At 39.7% G+C, this 19849-nt stretch overlaps 1 protein-coding gene across 17 annotated transcripts in view; it reads left to right on the top strand.

Moving 5' to 3' along the window:
* The first annotated feature begins 927 nt into the window (after positions 1-927).
* Positions 928-19849, top strand: part of mycbp2 (MYC binding protein 2) — a 203001-nt gene continuing 184079 nt past the window's right edge. For all 17 annotated transcript variants that reach the window (XM_057853359.1, XM_057853360.1, XM_057853350.1 and 14 more), the window contains exons 1-2: positions 928-1594; positions 13477-13552. In XM_057853359.1, coding sequence (XP_057709342.1) covers positions 1320-1594; positions 13477-13552 — 351 coding nt within the window. In that variant the 5' untranslated portion in view covers positions 928-1319. The remainder of the gene's footprint in view (positions 1595-13476; positions 13553-19849) is intronic.

Below are 19849 nucleotides of genomic sequence, written 5' to 3'. Positions count from 1 at the left end.
ATAGGCTGATTTTGTGTGGACAAGATAGTTGTAAATATCAGGGTAGCAGATGTCAGAGACGGCGAAGACAGCGGGTCGAAAAACATCGATTTAGGCATCAAATATGGATCTGGCGAATGGATAAACGGAATTTTTTCCACATAACGCCTTTTATGCAACGCATCCAATGAGTTTACAGCGTCAGATAACACCGGGGCTTCCAGGAATTGCCCTATAAATTGCACGACTAATTGAAACCATTGAGAATAGGGCTAAAAAATGCCGGACAATATGGCGGCCGGATACAGCGACACGTAATTTTGTGACGTAGGTGAGTAGGGTCTATAAAAGATCTTATTTGTTTAAAATTATTCAGGTTGAATTTTCCAGTGTTACAAATTCGATTAATATGGCTTTTAAAAGAGAGTGTGGAATCAAGTTTAACTCCAAGGTACTTGAATTCGGAGACAATTTGTAGCTCCTGTCCTCCCAAAAATACGCCTGAATGTTTGATGTCCAAAAAGTTTCTTTCTAAACATCATACAAACAGTTTTACTTGTGTTTAGTAGAAGGCAAGATGCTTCTTCTTTTCTATTATCTCTTTTTCAGATGTTTTTGTTATTTCAAATAATATTTTTTGTGTGGATTATTTTGTCTTCACACCTGAAATCAATCAATCAATCAATTAATCAATAACGCGTTACTGACAACACTGATCGTGACCCTTGTATTGCAAATCGTGAAGTACCCAGAGGTTCCCACCCCTAATGCCAATCATAGTTGTAAAATAGTCTTGCCTGCCTCTATTCCTCTCAATTGACATACAGAATATATTTTGAATCTGCACGTATGCATAGTCAAAATACCAGTGGTTGACGATAATGTTCCAGTTGAAGCTAATAATAATCCCATTAATGAAAGTGTTCCGTCAGTCAGCGCGCAGGCGACGCAGCACACAGAGTTGGGGAGGGGAGGCATGATGGAGCTAAGATGGCAGACCGTCTGAGGGTGCAGCCGCTCGGGGGTCAAAGCATTTCCGATGGACGAATGTCGATAACCCCCCAAACAACGAACGCTCGTGATATTTTTGCCATTTTCAAAGGAACGTTCTCGTAGGTTGAAGAAGAACCGCGAAGGAGGCGGGGGAGGACCTCGATCGCCGAATTAGCCCGGATAACAAGCGCCGATCTCGGATCCAATTTGTGCCATTTTCCGCAACGTTAAAAAAAAAAAAGAACGCGCGGTGGATTTTGACAATAATCGGACTGTATCCGATGGCAGGGCGTGATCTAGCTGCTTTCTGTTTCGAGTGATTCATGCATGCATTGTGCTCCTGAACGATGATGTGTGCCGCTGCGGCAGCGGCCGCCGCCTGTGGGGGGATTCTACCATCCTCGTCGCCGTCGATCGGGCTGGGAGTCCGGGTCATTTACGGACTAGGAGCCGATCTCTCCTCCATTGGGCCGGGCATGGGTTCCTGTCCGACACCCGGAGCCCAGTCTGACTGTCGGACTCGGTACCAGCTTTTACTCTCAGGAAGAGCCCTGGCGGAAAGATACCGAAGGATTTACACGACTGCCATCAACGATAAAGAGCAAGGAATAAACCCTGGAAGGTGAGTGGGGATGTTTGGCTGTGCTTGGCTGACTTGTCATTTGCAGGGCTAGCTTCAAGCTAAACCTAGCGCACGTCACATCCCCGGCTTGTTAGCGAAATGTCACCCATGTCTCGTTAGCCAAGCTAGCTTTTATAGTTCAAAGCGTTGTCGCATTAGCTCCTAAAATAAATAAATAAACAAACCCAAGAGGTGCACTGTTCTGGGAGGGGTGGGGGCGCACCCGGTGGGGTCAGTTTGCCATGGTAGCGGCTGGTCCAGAGACTTCCTTAGCCACTCGGAGCCCAGTGTAGCCTGTTAGCTTCGTCCATCATTTGCAAGCGGAGACATGTTTGACTCGTATAACTAAGTCTTAGTTGAGAAACACAACACTTGCCATTTAAATACCATCACCCGCTTGACCTGTACCGACAAAACGAAACGCACCGGTGGGGTTGTTAAAGCCCAAGGAAGACAGCCGAGCTGAGCTGTCACAGCAGTTTTTCTGTTTTATTTGTCAATAGACACCACTACCACATCATACACGAACTAAACATGCACATTACAAGCACAAACTGTCCGAGTAATACGTTGTTATTTCAGTCGTGTTCATTCGTATCGTGTTTAGGCCCAACAGCGTCACTATTTCGTTGGCTAGCTCGCTAGCTTATCAGCTAGCTGGACGTCAACATGGGAGAAGCTCAAGACCTTCTTCGTCTTATGTCATTTTTTTAGGAGTTGAATAAAAATGGCAGCGACATAATTAGGTGTCTCTGTGTTTATATGGCGCGTGGAGGCGGATGTGGGTGATATCAAGCGGCATTTTTTCCCTATTTGGCCGAAGCGGGTAATGGAGTTACGTCATTTATTGTCAGTCAGGTTGGAGAGGCGCTGGGTTGTTGCAGCATCCTCTCTCACTCTTTGCTCTTGTCTTGTTGTCAGCAGCCATCAATGTCAGTTTGCGTTAAGTCATTGCCTGCCATTGACAAGAATAGATATTAGGGTGACCAAACGTCCCCTTTTGCCCGGACAAGTCCTACTTTCATGTAGTATCCTCGTCGTCCGGGCGGGTTTTATAAATTCATAAAAATGTCCGGTTTTTATGATTTTTCACGGGACCAATTTGAAGAGAATCCCTCCGGCCGCTGGGTGGCAGCGCCTGCCTGCGATGGCACGACTTCTAGTAGTAGGGAGGGAAGGAGTAGTTCTTCTTGTTTTTGTTGGCAGTTTACCCCTATCATGAGGCATTACCGCCATCTACTGGGTTGACGATTTGGCCACAACGCCTGCCCAGGTGTTAAGTCTTTTTTACGATAAATAAGTATATAATAGCTACCGTTGACTTCTGTCGGAGCTTTGCCTGTAAAATCCCGTTTGGTGTCACATCGTTGCGCTGCCGATTATTGTAAACTTTTATTGCAAAGTTAGATTTTTGCCTCAGCTAGCTATCAGTCAGCTAAACGACACAAGGCATTATGGGAAACGTAGTTTTTGATCTGCTACGTTTGGAAACATGCTGGTTGAATAGTTTGTCAGCTTATTTCGGTTATTGTTTGTGTACAATCTACAACATTGAATGAGAGTATCAATTGAATGGGAATAACAATTTATCAAGGACAATTGTAGTGTTAGTAATTTATAAAAATGTTTAGTTGGCACATAGCCTACTGTGTGTATGTGTATTGACTGGACTACATTTCCATGGGTCTGCATATTTATTCATTTATTTTTAGTCTTTTTTTTTTTTTGTAAACTGCATTTTTCCATCCAGAGTGAGGGGGCGCACTTTAAATATACTAAAGTGATATAAGCATCTTTGAGTGAACTTGGAGCAGAATTCAAGTATCTTGAGGCTGGGCTGAGTGCCCTCTTTTTTGGAAATCAAAATATGGTCACTCTAAGATATTCAGTTAATTGAAATTGGGAGGACTGGCTTTGAATACTCATCTTCAGTGCTATTTACGATGCTAAACGTCCAATTCCATTTGACTGGGACGGATCGCTGCCAGCCTTTCCCAGTCAAATTGGACGTGGAGAACCGTCAGTGGCGTTCCTAGCCTAGTGGTGCCCTGGGTGACAAGACGCCCCCCCCCCCCCCCCCCCCCAAAAAAAAAAAAAACCCAACAACAACAACAATTTACTCATAAAATACTGCGCACGAAGCATATTTAGCACAACCCAACCACCAAAACACAGGGCCGGCTCAAGCCATTTGGGGGCCCTAAGCAAAATAATGCCAAGGGGCCCATATTTTTTAAAAAATGTATTGAAATTGTAACTTAATGTGCATCTTTCTTGATCTCATAACCATGTACACAACATTGCCAAGCATTACCTTGCATCATTTTGAGAAGAGGACGGAACTTCACCTCCAATTCCAAGATACTTCTCAATAGCTCCTTTGAATCACCCAAAGTACAAAATATGATTACATGGAACAAAATTTAGCCCAGGAAAATATTCGTCAACAAAAACATGTACTGTGGGGAGTGCACAACTAATTAAGTAGGTTCACCATAGGCTGATACATGACATACTACTTGATAATTATGTCCGATATAAATGAAATGACTACACTAGGACAGTTAATTTCCTCCAGGGTATTTTGCCGACTATTTTTTTTATACCTGTCCACACTTCGTTTAAGGTGGGTTTATCCGTCCTAGTGTAGACGTAGCCTATATCTACGCTCTCCAGTCCAAATGCATGTTATGCCAGTATTTCGTTTGACTACAATCAGCAGAAGCCGTACATTTGCCGTTGCCGACAGGTGACAACTTGCTCAGCTTTACTTGATTAGCTCCAGGCCTTCGTCCTGCGGCTAATGGCATTTACCAGTATGACATATTGACAAGCTCAGCTGACAACAACGTTCAAGTCGGGGTGTCTTGCAAAACAACAACAACATGTTCTATTACCTTGATACTGTTGTTCCTTTTCTTCTCCGATTTTCTTCTTCTTTCATTTCTCAGCTCCAGAAGGATAAATTCTCTTCGACATTTTCGTGCATCTATTTTCCAAGCAAGTTTGAGAACGAATCATGGCAAAGCAGGTTCAACGTCACTCCCCAGGTTGCCAGATTGTATTGACAAGAAAATGGATGTTTGCATAGATAAAGGGCAATGCGCGCCACATTATTCACGATGCCCTATTAACAATGTAGAAAATAAGGTTGCCAGATTTAGGGCCCCCTAGTAGTGGCCCTAATCAGTTGCATAGTCTGCGTATAGGCTGGGCCGGCCTTGCCAAAACACAGTACAGTGATCCCTCACTACTTAGCACTACAAACCCTCCGTCCATTGCGTTTTTTTCCCAATTTAAAAAATAATTACAGTATTTTATAGAGCTGTCCTGATCCGATCACGTAGTGCAGGGGTGTCCAAACTTTTTGCAAAGGGGGCCAGATTTGGTGAGGTAAAAATGTGGGGGGCCGACCTTGGCTGATGTCCTTTACGTAGAACAATATATTTAAGCCAATTTTAGCAAGCCATTGTGTGTAACATTTGTTTTATTATTTTTTTAAATTAATAATTTCAACAATCTCGCAACTAGCCTTTGTGGCGTACTCTTTCGAATCTCGGGCTCCTGCGAAATACTGCTGCTGTGAAATTAAACTTGCTTCAAGGTGCTGCGTATTTACCCTGTAATCATGTCCTACATGTCAGAGTGTCTTGTTTGGTAATATCGCCTCACATTGGACTAGAGCTGAAATGAATACTCAAGCAACTCGGGTTTAAAAACTGATCTGTGAATTTTCCTCGAGGAATCGTTTAATTTTGCCAGCTCCAAGCATCACGTTTTGCCAGGACTACTTTTAATGCGGGACAATGCGCTGATGTCATTTGCGTAGAGGAGGAAGGAATAAAAAAAACAAAAAAAACCTTACTACAGCCGTTTCAAACTACGCCGACGTTGCTAAAAACTACGCCCGTATGATGCTAGTTTGGTAGCAGGTAATGTCCGATGTGTCTCAGATATCGCATGCATTTAGAACTAGATGCGAAATGACAGACTCTGCCGCCACTGGGCAGCGTTAGTAAACAGCCGCCATCTTTAAGCAATAGACTTCTCAGCGCTAATAAATATAACGTAACTGTCACTCGCTCACGTAACATTAGACTTTCGGAGGGCTAGGTTTCTATTGATTATGACCACTGTCGATGCGTGGCTAACGTGTCTTACATACAGGCTTTATTTAATCTGTAAAAACACAGCGCTGTGGAGTGATGAGGGTGTAAAATTAAAACATAATAAAGCTTACTGTCAGTTTTAGCTCAGTAGTCATTGCTGAATAAAACATCAAGTGCACTGGTCCCTAATGTGCTCCAATACAGCAGGTATCATACGTTTATTCTGAACACTGCAAAAACTCAAAATCCAATCAGTACTTACAGTTTAGACTAACTTAAAACTTAACTAGAACTTAAAAATAGCTTGACACAAATGGAAACTCAATTGAAACACGTGGGAAAAACACATATCTTTCAAGTGATGTGTGTTATCAAGCGTAATTACATCTTTAGGTAAGAAATATGTTTTTTGTTTTTTTAATTAGATCTAGAAGTTTTTTGAGTGAAAGCAGTGAATTTTTTTTCTAGTCACATCTGAGATGCAATTGTTGGCTGTTTTCAACAATGTACATTGAAAATAAAGACATTGATTGACTGAAAATGGTTCAATATGATTAAATGTCTTTTTTTCTCATGTATATTTACTGTATTAGAGCTGGGAATCTTTGGGCACCTAACGATTTGATTACGATTACGATTCAGAGGCTCCGATTCGATTATAAAACGATTATTGATGCACCCCCCTCCTTTTTTTAATTTTTTTTTTTTTTTTAAATAAAATAAAGGTTTGTACATTAGTTCCAAAATTGTTCAAAAATACTCTCAGGCTAAACCAAACTACTATTTCAGTATCAAGTTAACATATAGCAGTAAACAAATATACAAAAATAACATTAAATAAAAAAACTCCAGTCCCCATTCTGTATCAGCAGCTTTAAACTACATTCAATTAATTTAATGTTGTGAATCAACCGTTAAAGTTGTTAAAATTGCTCCCGTTATTCCATAATTTCCCTTTTGTCTACTTTTGACATGTGAAAGTTTTAAAACTATTTTAAAGATAGATTCAAGTCAATATTTTACCGATTTAGGAGTATTTTAGATAAAAAGTTAATTAGGTTTGCTTGGAAGGTTCGCTACAACAGCATTGCAGGGAAGTTTACTGCTTTAAGATGGCGGCCGTTTACTAACGCCCGCATCTAGCTTTTTGCAGATGTGCTGCTACCGCTACCGAGTCTATAATCCATCTAGTCCTATATAAATGATATCTACCGTAACATTATGTAGCTTAGCTGTACTTGTAGCAGCTTTTCAGCAGCAGTCAGGTATGTTGTTGTGTTTTTTTATCTCGTGGCATGAGTTGAGCTAGAGCCGTGAGTTGAGCGTTGGCATTACCCGAGGGGCCGGTTAATGAGAAGCATAATGTTTAGCTACTCCCGCTCCGTTCCGTCCCGAAGTCCGCGCGGCGCGCTGAGTGTGTTGTACTTGCGCTTTACTTGGCATATTTCAATAATCGGAATTTGGATGTTTGTGAATCGTTCTCGAATCTTCCACGGCCGAATCGCGAATAATCTAAGAATCGGAAATTTTGCACACCTCTAATATTTATAATTGCTCTTTACCTAAAAAAAATGTTTTATCCGATTACTCGATTAATCGATACAATTTTCAATCGATAACTCGTTTACTAAAATATTCGATAGCTGCAGCCCTACATTGAGCTATTAATAGCAGCGACTGTCTCTTTGCAAATGAGGCAGACACAGTTGTTGCGTATTTTAGAGAAGAAATAGTCAAATTTCCACCTGCCGTCGCAGTCAACTTTCTTTTTTTTTTTGTTGATTGTCGCCATTTTAGAAAATTGGGAGTAAAGGGTCACACGGGGTAAAGTTGCTTAGAGTGCTGCTACCTTTTAGTGGGTAAATGAGGAGCAGCATTTAGTGTGTAAGCTACTTCATATGCTGGTCGCAGTACTGCTGAACAATTTATTAAGTCTGTGTGTGGGCCAGTTGTTATTGATTTTATGACAGAGGCTGGGGGCTGGATGAAATTTGTCCACGGGCCGCATTTGGGCCTCGGGCCGGACTTTCTGACGTAGTGTCTCACTCTCGATGATTGACAGACAGTTAAGGTTTGAGTTTGCCAGAGACACCTATAACCCAAGACTTCAAAGCGCCGCATGTGTCAACATCGTTTAAATTGTTAAACAGTTGCTGTGGCAACTCATTGTGTGTAAGCTGCTTGAGTGGATCTGAGTGCTCACTCAATGAAGCATATAATGACACCACACAGCATAAGGATGAAAAGAGCTTTTTGAGCTAATTATTATATCGCCATATTGTGAGATAATTGTTATAGTCAGCCTTGTATCGCATCATGAAGTACCCAGAGGTTCCCACCACTAGTGTATACTGCACCTACTTTTATCCCACCCTGAAAGTAGATAAGCCTTTTCAGTGTAGATGGCATTCCTTTTATACGGTTGTCATCCCCTCTTAAATGTTTGTCTGGCTGGGAAAACATGTTAAAGTGTTGTCATGCATACAGTACATAACTGAGAGATATTTATCATTGGTCACTCATGGTTTCAAATGTACATTTTCTCTCAGCAAGCTGTAAAACATCAAATAAGACGTGCTTGAAACAACAGCGTGTGACTCAAGTCACACTTTTATTTTTACCATTGCCATGAGTCATTTCATTTACTTGAGTTCAAGTCTGAACTACAATTCCTTGCTGGATATTGAATCATGAAATAAACAACTTTAATGTTCAACAATTTTCTGACATTTAGTGTTAACATACAGTGCCCTCCATAATTATTGGCACCCCTGAAAAAGATGTGTTTTTTAGCTTCTAATATATATATTTTTTAATTCAAATAATATGGAAATGGAAAAAAAGAGAAAAATCCAACCTTCAATACAAGTGCATTCATTCAGTGGGGAAAAAAATCTCACATAAAGAAAAAATTATTTGACATCAAATAATATGTGTCACAATTATTTGCACCGCTGGTGTTAATACTTTGTACAACCCCCCCATTGCCAACAAAACAAGGTCTGGGGACTGAGATGGCCATGGGAGGAGCTTGATTTTGTGTCTGGTGAACCATTTCTGTGTAGATTTGGCCATATGTTTAGGGTCATTGTCTTCCTGAAAGACCCAGTGATGACCCATCTTCAGATTTCGGGCAGAGGGCAACAGATTTTGATTTAAAATGTCCTGGTATTTCAAAGAATTCATGATGCCACACACCCTAACAAGGTTCCCTGGGCCTTTGGAAGCAAAACAGCCCCACAGCATCACTGACCCACCCCCATACTTCACAGTGGGTATGAGGTGCTTTTCAGCATGAGCATCTTTCGTGGCACGCCAGACCCACTTAGAGTGTTTTTTGCCAAAAAGCTCAATCTTGGTCTCATCTGACCAAGACCAAGATTGAGTTTTTTGGCAACAGACACTCCCATGGCCATCTCAGTCCCCAGACATTGATTTGTAGGAGAAGATTAGGTGCTGTTTTGTTGGCAAAAGGGGGTTGCACAAAGTATTAACACCAGGAGTGCTAATAATTGTGACACACATTATTTGATGTCAAATATTTTTTACTTTATGTGGGATTTTTTCCCCATTGAATGAATGCACTTGTATTGAAGGTTGGATTTTTCTCTTTTTTTCCCATTAAGGACCCATATTATTCGAATTAAAAAAATATTAGAAGCTAAAAAACACATTTTTTTCAGGGGTGCCAATAATTATGGAGGGCACTGGATGCTTAACAATAATATGCTATTTTTGGATAATATACTAGTAGTGTTTGTTTTTAATGTGCCCTTGTTTATCTTCCTGCTCTAATGATTGATTGATTGATTGATTGATTGATTGAATTTAAAAAAAACAACAACATACATCTCATTATGGACGTATAAGAATACAAACAAAACATAAGATTCGAAAAAGAGTTGGAAGAAGTAAAAAAAAAAACTTATATGAATCCTACCCTTATGTAATGTAATGTCAGTACATCTCAAATACCATTGAATTCGAAAGCGTGAATGGCCATGAGCACATTTCAAATTTATTTCGAATCTTAAACCCTCAGGAAAAGAAATAATATGGAAGGTTAAAAAAATAAACACTATGGATGTCCTCCATCTGATTACTGATCCGAAATTGGACCTGATTTTTAGAAGATTGGAATAAAGTGAAAAAGATCGGGTTTTTGAAATGTATTCATTTGTTTTGAGGTATTGAGTCATTGGCTGTCATTTACGGCTATAGATATCCTATAAGGGCTGCAGCTATAGATTATTTAAGTAACTGATTAATTTATCAATTAGTTAGAATAATCGAGTGTTTTCCGAAATTTCAAGGTTCGCGGTGAATCAGTAACAGGCACACTTTTGCTCAATAGACAATGTTTATTGATTAGAAAATGCAGAATAAATGAGATTTATTGATTACAGTCCCACAAGAGCAAGCATAACAAATGGCAACGATGACGCTAGATTTGAGTTTGTCAATCCCAGAATCCCCGCGTTACCGTTACAGCAAAACAAAATGTCCCTTAGAAATGAAAATTGCATACCGTGACAAAAGAGCGGGGAGCCAACACACTCCGGTAAGGCGGCAAAGGAACAAAGCCAGGCGATCCGTACGTGACCCGCTGGCGGACTTCACGGTTCGCCCGGAAATTTCCGGTTTTTGTAGTGACGCGCCCCGCGGAGAGGCCAACCTCTGTCTCCGAGCGGCGCGGCCCTGCCCAATGACAAACATTAAAGCTACTTTTGGTTCAGCCCCCTTGAAAAAGGGCTTTTCACATGGGACAAATGAGCTGTGGTGCAACAGATGCAACAAATGGTAAATATTATGGGTGCAAAACAAGTTATCTCGTGAGAGTCCCTTTTAGCTATGGGATCCAGGCGTGTAATAAAACAATACTATGGTGCAAAACAAGTTATCTTGCGAGATTCCCTACTCAAGCGCGTCTCCTAACTATGGGAACAAGGTGAAAAACAATAGAAGTTGTTCACAGACATAAAAACAATAGAAGTTGTTACAATCTATGTCACAGAAGCAATCATACATCACAAAAGCATAATGTAATATTTTCCCCCATCATCGAGTAATCTGATTAGGAACATTTAATGCGTTGCAGAATAAATTATAGGAGATTGCTAAAACTGCACTTTCAAAAGTAAGTGCATTAAATCTTAACACAATAATTCCAGTGTTTTTTCAAATGCAAAATTGCACTTTCATTTCACAAGAGGAATCAATGCATTTAAACTAAATTAAAAATACCTGATCTTAGCTTTAAACAGTATAAGAAATTAATAAATTAGGTTAGAAGAATAACAAAAGAACACTTGGCGAACTTGCACAGCAAAAGTTTGCTAGTTTAAATGCTATATAATGAAAATTTTTTTTTACATGCTCTGAGTAAATCGTTCAGACACTTATCCCTCCACACAAAACCCCAAATATACATCTGAACAATCATATTAGCTGATAAATAAAAAATGTACAACCTTATGTTGGTCTTAACAGGGAGCAGCTAAATCAAGCCATGTGAGAGCCATATTGACTGTTGCCACCAGATGGCAGTGTATCCACCCAAATTAATAAAATTACATGCAAACACTTTCAAAACAAACCATTACAAGGCCACTCTAATTAAAGCAGCAAAATGTGATTCAAAGATTTTTTTTCTAATCAATTACTCGAGTTAATCGATTAATCATTGCAGCGCTACGTACAATCCATTTTGACTGGGAGTGTTGGCAGCAATCGAACGACCCAAGCATGCCTGCTGTCTGAACGCATGATTTATATCATTTTAAAGGGAAGCTCGGACTTAAAGACTTGTACACTCTGATGAACCACAATTGTTTTCGTTTACGAAAATAAATTATTAGAAAAATATATATTATTGCCATTGATTTAAAATTTATAATATTTAGTACCTATTTTGACCTACGGAGGGCTCTGTATTTTTATACGCGTACAATGCATGCTGGGGGCGATGAGGCGGTTGGGCTGGACTGGGAAAATAGCTGTGCTAGCTAGCAAGTGAAGCTAGTATGACGTCTGGCAGGATTTTGTCACGTACTGATGCTGGTCACATTTTTTTTTGTTACAAACCTGTGGGATGAGTTCCCAACGTCGTACTTGCATCCAATTCCAGCTCATCAGCAGTGTCTTTAAACCGATCCTAGGCGACTTGCGAAGATATTGACTTGCTGCTATTTGACAGTTTGTTTATCCCTTCGTTGCGAGTTGCATAATTGCCCTGTTTTTTCGGTTGTCTGCCTCTCACCGTGGCAGCGCTGCCCAGTGACTTCACCGCCCAGTGTGCATTGCGTTGTCCACACAATGGTGACCTACTCGTTAAACTAATTTTTCAAATTTTATAAAAACAAAAACTATAAGAGGGGTTTGAATATCAAATTATTATAACTAATACTAACATTTTTCTTTTAAGAACTTCAAGTGTTTTTGTCAGTGGTTCCCTTTAAAAGGAATCATTTTCTTGTCAACAACAAAGATGATTTGCATACTGTGTGATTATAAAGCTGGAATTATATAGTTAATTTTCAATTTCGCTGCCATTAAAGCACAAAACATTATTGTCACGAGCACTGCAAAACAAGCGTAATTGCTTCCTAGTGTGTGTGAGAACAACCTAATAAATAGAGCTGGGAATCTTTGGGCACCTAACGATTCGATTACGATTCAGAGGCTCCGATTCGATTATAAAACGATTATTGATGCACCCCCCTCCTTTTTAAATTGGTTTATTTATTGATTTTTTATAAATGTTTTTTACATTAGTTCCAAAATTGTTCAAAAATACTCTCAGGCTCAACCAAACTACTATTTCAGTATCAAGTTAACATATAGCAGTAAACAAATATATAAAAATAACAGTAAATAAAAAACTCCAGTCCCCATTCTGTATCAGCAGCTTTAAACTACATTCAATTAATTTAATGTTGTGAATCAACCGTTAAAGTTGTTAAAATTGCTCCCGTTATTCCATAATTTCCCTTTTGTCTACTTTCGACATGTGAAAGTTTTAAAACTATTTTAAAGATAGATTCAAGTCAATATTTTACCGATTTAGGAGTATTTTAGATAAAAAGTTAATCAGGTTTGCTTGGAAGGTTCGCTACAACAGCCTTGCAGGGAAGTGTACTGCTTTAAGATGGCGGCCGTTTACTAACGCCCGCATCTAGCTTTTTGTAGGTGTGCTGCTAACGCTACCAAATCTATAATGCATCTAGTCCTATATAAATGATATCTACCGTAACATTATGTGGATGTACTTTGTAGCAGCTTTTCGGCAGCAGTCAGGTATGTTGTTGTTTTTTTATCTCGTGGCATGAGTTGAGTTCAGTGAGCTAGAGCCGTGAGTTGAACATTGGCATTACCCGAGGGGCCGGGTATTGAGAAGCTTGATGTTTAGCTACTCTCGCTCCGCTCCTCATTGACCGCGCGGCGCGCTGAGTGTGTTGTCCTTCGGCTTTACTTGGCATATTTCAATAATCGGAATTTGGATGTTTGTGAATCGTTCTCGAATCTTCCACGGCTGAATCGCGAATAATCTAAGAATCGGAAATTTTGCACACCTCTACTCATAAAGCTATTTAACTGTTGTTGTTCACACACAAGCCTCTGTGAATAGTTCGTTTTTAGGGGCCATTCTAGTTTAAGAAGGTCCTTCAGGCTCCTTATGAAAATGTTATGCTTTAATTGTATTTCGAAATGTTGTACGTGTATAATTTTTAGTGTGTATTCTGCAAGAAATCATGGACGTTTTGTTTCTTTCAGGGGGAAAAAGGCATTGAATAAGAAGAAGCTGAAAAGACGACAAAAGGTGAAGTCCAAAGTCAAATCGAGGACAAAGGTAAGAGAATCTTTTGAACATGCCGTCGCTATTTTTAGGCACAAAAAAACCTTCGTTAATTGCATATTCAAGGTGATTCTTAATGATAAAATGTTTGGGTGTCATTTGCGAGCGCTGCCATGGTTGTGCCAAAAAGCACAATGTGAAACTTAACAGAGGGTGGTGGCTCGCTCATGTCTGTGGCTGTCTGTTGCCAAGCGACATGATGTTTTCCGCATCGCCACGGCAACAGTTGCCTGGCTCCGACTCCTCCATCCAAAGAGGGACACCTTGTCTGCTCTTGAGGAGGATGAGGGCTACCTCTGTGTATGAAGAGTGAGGATTTGTTTTGTCATACAAGAGCAGATTTTCCCCCCTCCCCAACACAATCTAATAGATGTTTTCATATTTAAAAATTATTTTTCCCCTTTGAATTTTTTGTGTGAAGAGAAATTCTTTTTTTTGTCTGGAGTCAAATATTTGATACGACAGTAGGTGTGTCACAATATATCGAAAAGGTGATGTATCTCGATACTTTGTAGCCCTAAAGGTTATCCATATGCTCCCCTCCAAGAATCGATATATTATTTTTAAAAAAGTGTCACTATTAAATAAAATGTAACCTATAGAAGAATTGTAAATATCTCAAAAGCAACACTTTTTGCAGCACAAACCGGAAAAAAAGTAGCACAAAAGATTGACATCTCTTGGATATACAGTGGGGCAAATAAGTATTAAGTCAACCAACAATTGTGCAAGTTCTCCTACTTGAAAAGATTAGAGAGGCCTGTAATTGTCAACATGGGTAAACCTCAACCACGAGAGACAGAATGTGGGAAAAAAAACAGAAAACCACATTGTTTTATTTTTAAAGAATTTATTTCCAAATTAGAGTGGAAAATAAGTATTTGGTCACCTACAAACAAGCAAGATTTCTGGCTGTCAAAGAGGTCTAACTTCTTCTAACAAGGCTCCACTCGTTACCTGTATTAATGGCACCTGTTTTAACTCATTATCGGTATAAAAGACACCTGTCCACAATCTCAGTCAGTCACACTCCAAACACCACTATGGCCAAGATCGAAGGACACCAGAGACAAAATTGTAGACCTGCACCAGGCTGGGAAGACTAAATCTGCAATAGGTAAAACACTTGGTGAAAAGAAATCAACTGTGGGAGCAATTATTCGAAAACTGAAGACATACAAGACCACTGATAATCTCCCTCGATCTGGGGCTCCATGCAAGATCTCATCTCGTGGCGTCAAAATGATAACAAGAACGGTGAGCAAAAATCCCAGAACCACATGGTGGGACCTAGTGAATGACCTACAGAGAGCTAGGACCACAGTAATAAAGGCTACTATCAGTAACACAATCCGCCACCAGGGATTCAAATCCTGCACTGTTAGACGTGTCCCCCTGCTGAAGAAAGGACACGTCCAGGCCCGTCTGCGGTTCGCCAGAGAGCATTTGGATGATCCAGAAGAGGACTGGGAGAATGTGTTATGGTCAGATGAAACCAAAATAGAACTTTTTGGTAGAAACACAGGTTCTTGTGTTTGGAGGAAAAAGAATACTGAATTGCATCCGAAGAACACCATACCCACTTTGAAGCATGGGGGTGGAAACATCATGCTTTGGGGCTATTTTTCTGCAAAGGGACCAGGACGACTGATCTATGTAAAGGAAAGAATGAATGGTGCCATGTATCGAGAGATTTTGAGTGAAAATATCCTTCCATCAGCAAGGGCATTGAAGATGAGACGTGGCTGGGTCTTTCTGCATGACAATGATCCCAAACACACAGCCAGGGCAACAAAGGAGTGGATTCGTAAGAAGCATTTCAAGGTCCTGGAGTGGCCTAGCCAGTCTCCAGATCTCAACCCCATAGAAAATCTGTGGAGGGAGTTGAAAGTCCGTGTTGCCCAACGACAGCCCCCACGCATCACTGCTCTAGAGGAGATCTGCATGAAAGAATGGGTCAAAATTCCAGCAACAGTGTGTGAAAAGCTTGTGAAGAGTTACAGAAAATGTTTGGCCTCCGTTATTCCCCACAAAGGGTACATAACAAAGTATTTGGTAAAAACCTATTTTCCACCATGATTTGCAAATACATTCATTAAAAATCAAACAATGGGATTTTCTTTTTTTTTTTTTTTTTTTTGGGGACTCTCATATGTAATTAACACGGCCGTGTGCCAAGTACATGCAGCACACACACGCACATATGAATGCATGCACACACGCGGTGCTAAATCGCAGCCGGGAAAATTACTGCCCTCATTTTCTTAACTTCACCATGGTGTTTTCTCTCACTTCAACAGTCAGAGGCACACCAAACTAAATGTGATGTTAAATAAGGCAAGCGTCCCTCAAAACACTGGAAATGCTGTTCTAATCATGTGCAACTGATAGGATAGCCTGTGTGTGATTTTAGCCATTTTAAGTAGGATTGAATGTGGGAGTGTCCTAATTTATTCCTCAACAGAAAGTGCATTTATTTAAAATGACATTTTATAGAAATTTATTTTAAAAAATCTTTTTTTTTTCATTTTAATTGTTTGGTTCTATTACTTGAGTCTCTCAAGTCTGTTAAAATTGATATTAAATATTAAGGGTGTCACGGTACATGTATTTGTATTGAACCGTTTTGGTACGGGGTGCTCGGTTCGGAACGGAGGCGTACCGAACGAGTTTCTGACGTGATGTAACACTTACTTTTCGAGGCCGTGATTCGATCGGGTTACAGGTTTGTATAAGTTATATTTACTCCGTTTTCTCGACTATAATGAGGACCAACACGATAGGACAGTATACAGGGTGACCCAAAAAAAAGTTTAGACTGCCATAATACAACCTAAATGCCATGTTTATTCATCTTAGAATTAGAATTGAATCACAAATTATACATTATTGTAAAGAACATGTACAGTACACTATTTTTCAAAGTGTCACAACAGCCTCCAGGCGCCTATGGAACGCTTGACAGGTCTTCTTTATGTAGGATGCTGTCATCTTTTCCCAAGATCTAACAATAGACCTCACCAAGGCTGCCACAGAAGTTTATGGCTTCTTACAGGCACTGTCCTCCACAGTTGCCCATATGCTATAATCCAGGGGATTGAGATCTGGACTCTGGGGTGGCCACATATCACCTTGTCAATCAATTTTTTGGCCCGCACAGATCATCACTTCCAGACCCAGGTTTTCGTGAGGCTGTTCCAGTATCTTTCAGCTTCTTTTTAACTTTGTAGACTGCACATCTGGATATTCTCAGATTTGCTGCAATCTCAGTAGGTGTCAAACTGGCACGCAGCAATTCAGGTACAGCTAAAGTTTTCTTCATTTTCAGCAGAAGCACAGGAATTGTAGAGACGAGAGATTACCAGCTGCATTGAGTGACCTTAATGTATCACTTAACCATGACAACCTATTTAAATATGTTTCAATGGCTTTCAAAAAAGCAGTCAACTGAGTGTAAACTTTTTTTAAGGTCACCCTGTATAACCCAGAAACGTCAATGGCGCCACAACGTGGCCGCCGCGAGAACACAGTGAAACGCGAGCGTTAAAGTCAATCAGCCAATGCACACCAGTCGCAGTGCGTCCACGTGTTAGATGCGTCCCAGAAGCAGCTCAACACGACACACGCGAAAAGAACGGCAGAGTTTATTATTTGACTCGCGATGCGACCCTCCTGCGTCAATACTACTACCGGTATCTGGGATCGGGCAGACCGGAAGTCACTCATGTAAAAATTGATTTTTAATCTAATATGCAATCGTAACCCACTTTTTGAGTTCATCAGATCTCTTGAGTGCTAGATCGGGGCACAGTTGACTTGATTTACTGCTGTCTTCTCTGCTATAATAATAATCAACACGGCCCCGTGTTCAATACAAAACCCTCCTACCTCAACAAAACAAGTTGGAACTAATATTCACCAGTGTTGTTAATAACGGCGTTACAATATAACGGCGTTACTAACGGCGTTATTTTTTTCAGTAGTGGGTAATCTAATTAATTACTTTTCTCATCTTGGCAACGCCGTTACCGTTACTGAGGACGGAAAGGCATGCGTTACTATGCGTTACTATATTGGTCGAAAAGTCTGAGGGAGACGGACTCACCGAGACGACAGAGCAGAGCAGGAGCGGGGAGGAGGCAAGAAAGTTGTGACGCCAAGCAAACGCGATGCTAGGTAGCTCCAATAATACATGTTGTAGCCGATAGCCGACAAACTACGTCCGCATGTTGTGGTAGATATGGTAGACATGGTAGATATCACATGTACTGTATATAGATATAACTAGATGCAAAATGACAGACATGGCACTAAATGCGTTAGTAGACAGCCGCCATCTTAAAGCAGTAGGCTTTTTAGGACGGCTCTGTTGTAGAGAACCTTCCTAGCGAACCTAAGTAACTTTTTATCTAAAATACTTCTAAATCGGCAAAATCTTGACTTGAATCTATCTTTAAATGATGAAACAGTTTTAAAACTTTCATATGTCGAAAGTAGAGAGAAGGGAACTAATGCAATAATGGTTGCAATTTTAACAACTTTTAACAGTTGATTCAGGGTAAAGGGTAAATTAGGGTAAAGAATTGGGCTCGGGCCAATTGTATCAAAAACCTCCACAAAAAACTTCACATAGTGTGGCCAATGTTTTTTTTTTTTTTTTTTGAGGAAAAAAAAAAGTAATTATCACCAATTACTTTGCCAAGTAACTAATTACTCTTACATTCAGGTAATTGAGTTACTAACGCAATTACTTTTTGGGAGAAGTAATTTGTAACTATAATTAATTACTTTTTTTCAGTAAGATTAACAACACTGATATTCACATAGGAACTTAAGTTATTCAACATAAAATATACAATATAAATGAATACTACATCACATTTGTAAAATATAAACACATAATGAAATAAATAAAAGCCCATTTAAATAAAATAAATTGAAATGAGCTAAAACACCTGTAATTTAATAATAAGAATAATACACAGATCCTGCTTACACAATTAAATTTATTAATTTCTGTGTGGCGCTTTAACTTGAGAAAATCCACCTATAAAGCTTTTGAAAACCGTTCATAAGAAAAAAAAATGATTCATTGAGGAATTTCATTTGTAAAATACATGTTAAAATCTTTGTCATTGGGATTGCTTTTCTCTGTAGCACAGAACTTCTTTTTTCTTCTTTCTTTCAGAAAGAAAGCTGACCAATACGCGGGGTCCGAAAGGCAAATTGTTGTTGGATTATCTTTAAATACCCGCTACTTTTTGAGCAGAATTCTAGCTTTGTATAGGCTAATGTTCCTATTGTTTAAAGGTGTGTAATGAACAACTAGCACATTCATATTTTGCATTTTGTTTTCTTACTGTACCGAAAATGAACCGAACCGTGACCTCAAAACCGAGGTACGTACCAAACCGGGATTTTTGTGTACCGTTACACCCCTATTAAATATCCATATGACCAAATATGTTAGAAAACACACAGGCTTCCTTAGGGTGTCCTAATTTTTTCACATGACTGTATATTTTGCTTTATAGGTACTGATCTAAAAATATGTTGATGCCAATATATTGGACAAATTTGGATCAGAAGTCAAAATTCAGCATCGGGACGTCCCTAATCGCGTGGTTGTCCAAAGAATTAATGTAGTATTGTCATTGAATTGGTGCTTGAACTTCGAACGATTTGTCTGTGCGCCACGTGCACGTCGTGTATGTCACGCCGCCTCTGTGAGTGACAATGTTTTTATTGTCTTGACTGGTGCTGCCATCGTTGGCACATTCTAGCCTCTGATCTCTAAACCGTCATTAAAGCGGCAAGCAGAAATGAAGTGGCCACCGTACTCTCTTTTTCATAGCGAATACTTAAAATAATCTAGCTTTGATGCCATGCCACATTAGATGTGTTCAATGGATGTTTCCTGAAATAGCTGCTTTAAACTAAAAATTTTTCAACATGGATCCTAGAGACTTTTTTTGTACGTCCTGTAGCAATAAAAATGAGAATTTTCTTTTTTGTTTTTGTTTGTCTAATCACAGGTTCACGGATGAATAAATCACATGAAATGAAAGTGGTGAGCTGCAGGCCAGATTACATATGCAGCGTTACAACAATTGGGGGAACAAAAAAAACAAAAGTAGTGTCAGACAGGCTTCTATAAATACAGAAGTGGCTTTTCAGGCATGGTTTTACTCTAGTGCTGTAACACAAATTTCTCAAGCAAATTGAAACACATTAAAAAAACATATAAATTAGGGGTGTGACTATACAGGTAGTCCCCAGATTATGACCTAC

Source organism: Corythoichthys intestinalis, chromosome 12 (assembly GCF_030265065.1).
Source record: "Corythoichthys intestinalis isolate RoL2023-P3 chromosome 12, ASM3026506v1, whole genome shotgun sequence".
Classification (NCBI taxonomy): domain Eukaryota; kingdom Metazoa; phylum Chordata; class Actinopteri; order Syngnathiformes; family Syngnathidae; genus Corythoichthys; species Corythoichthys intestinalis.
The sequence above is the reverse complement of the archived record's forward strand: the minus strand, read 5'-3'. Positions and strand labels throughout refer to the sequence as shown.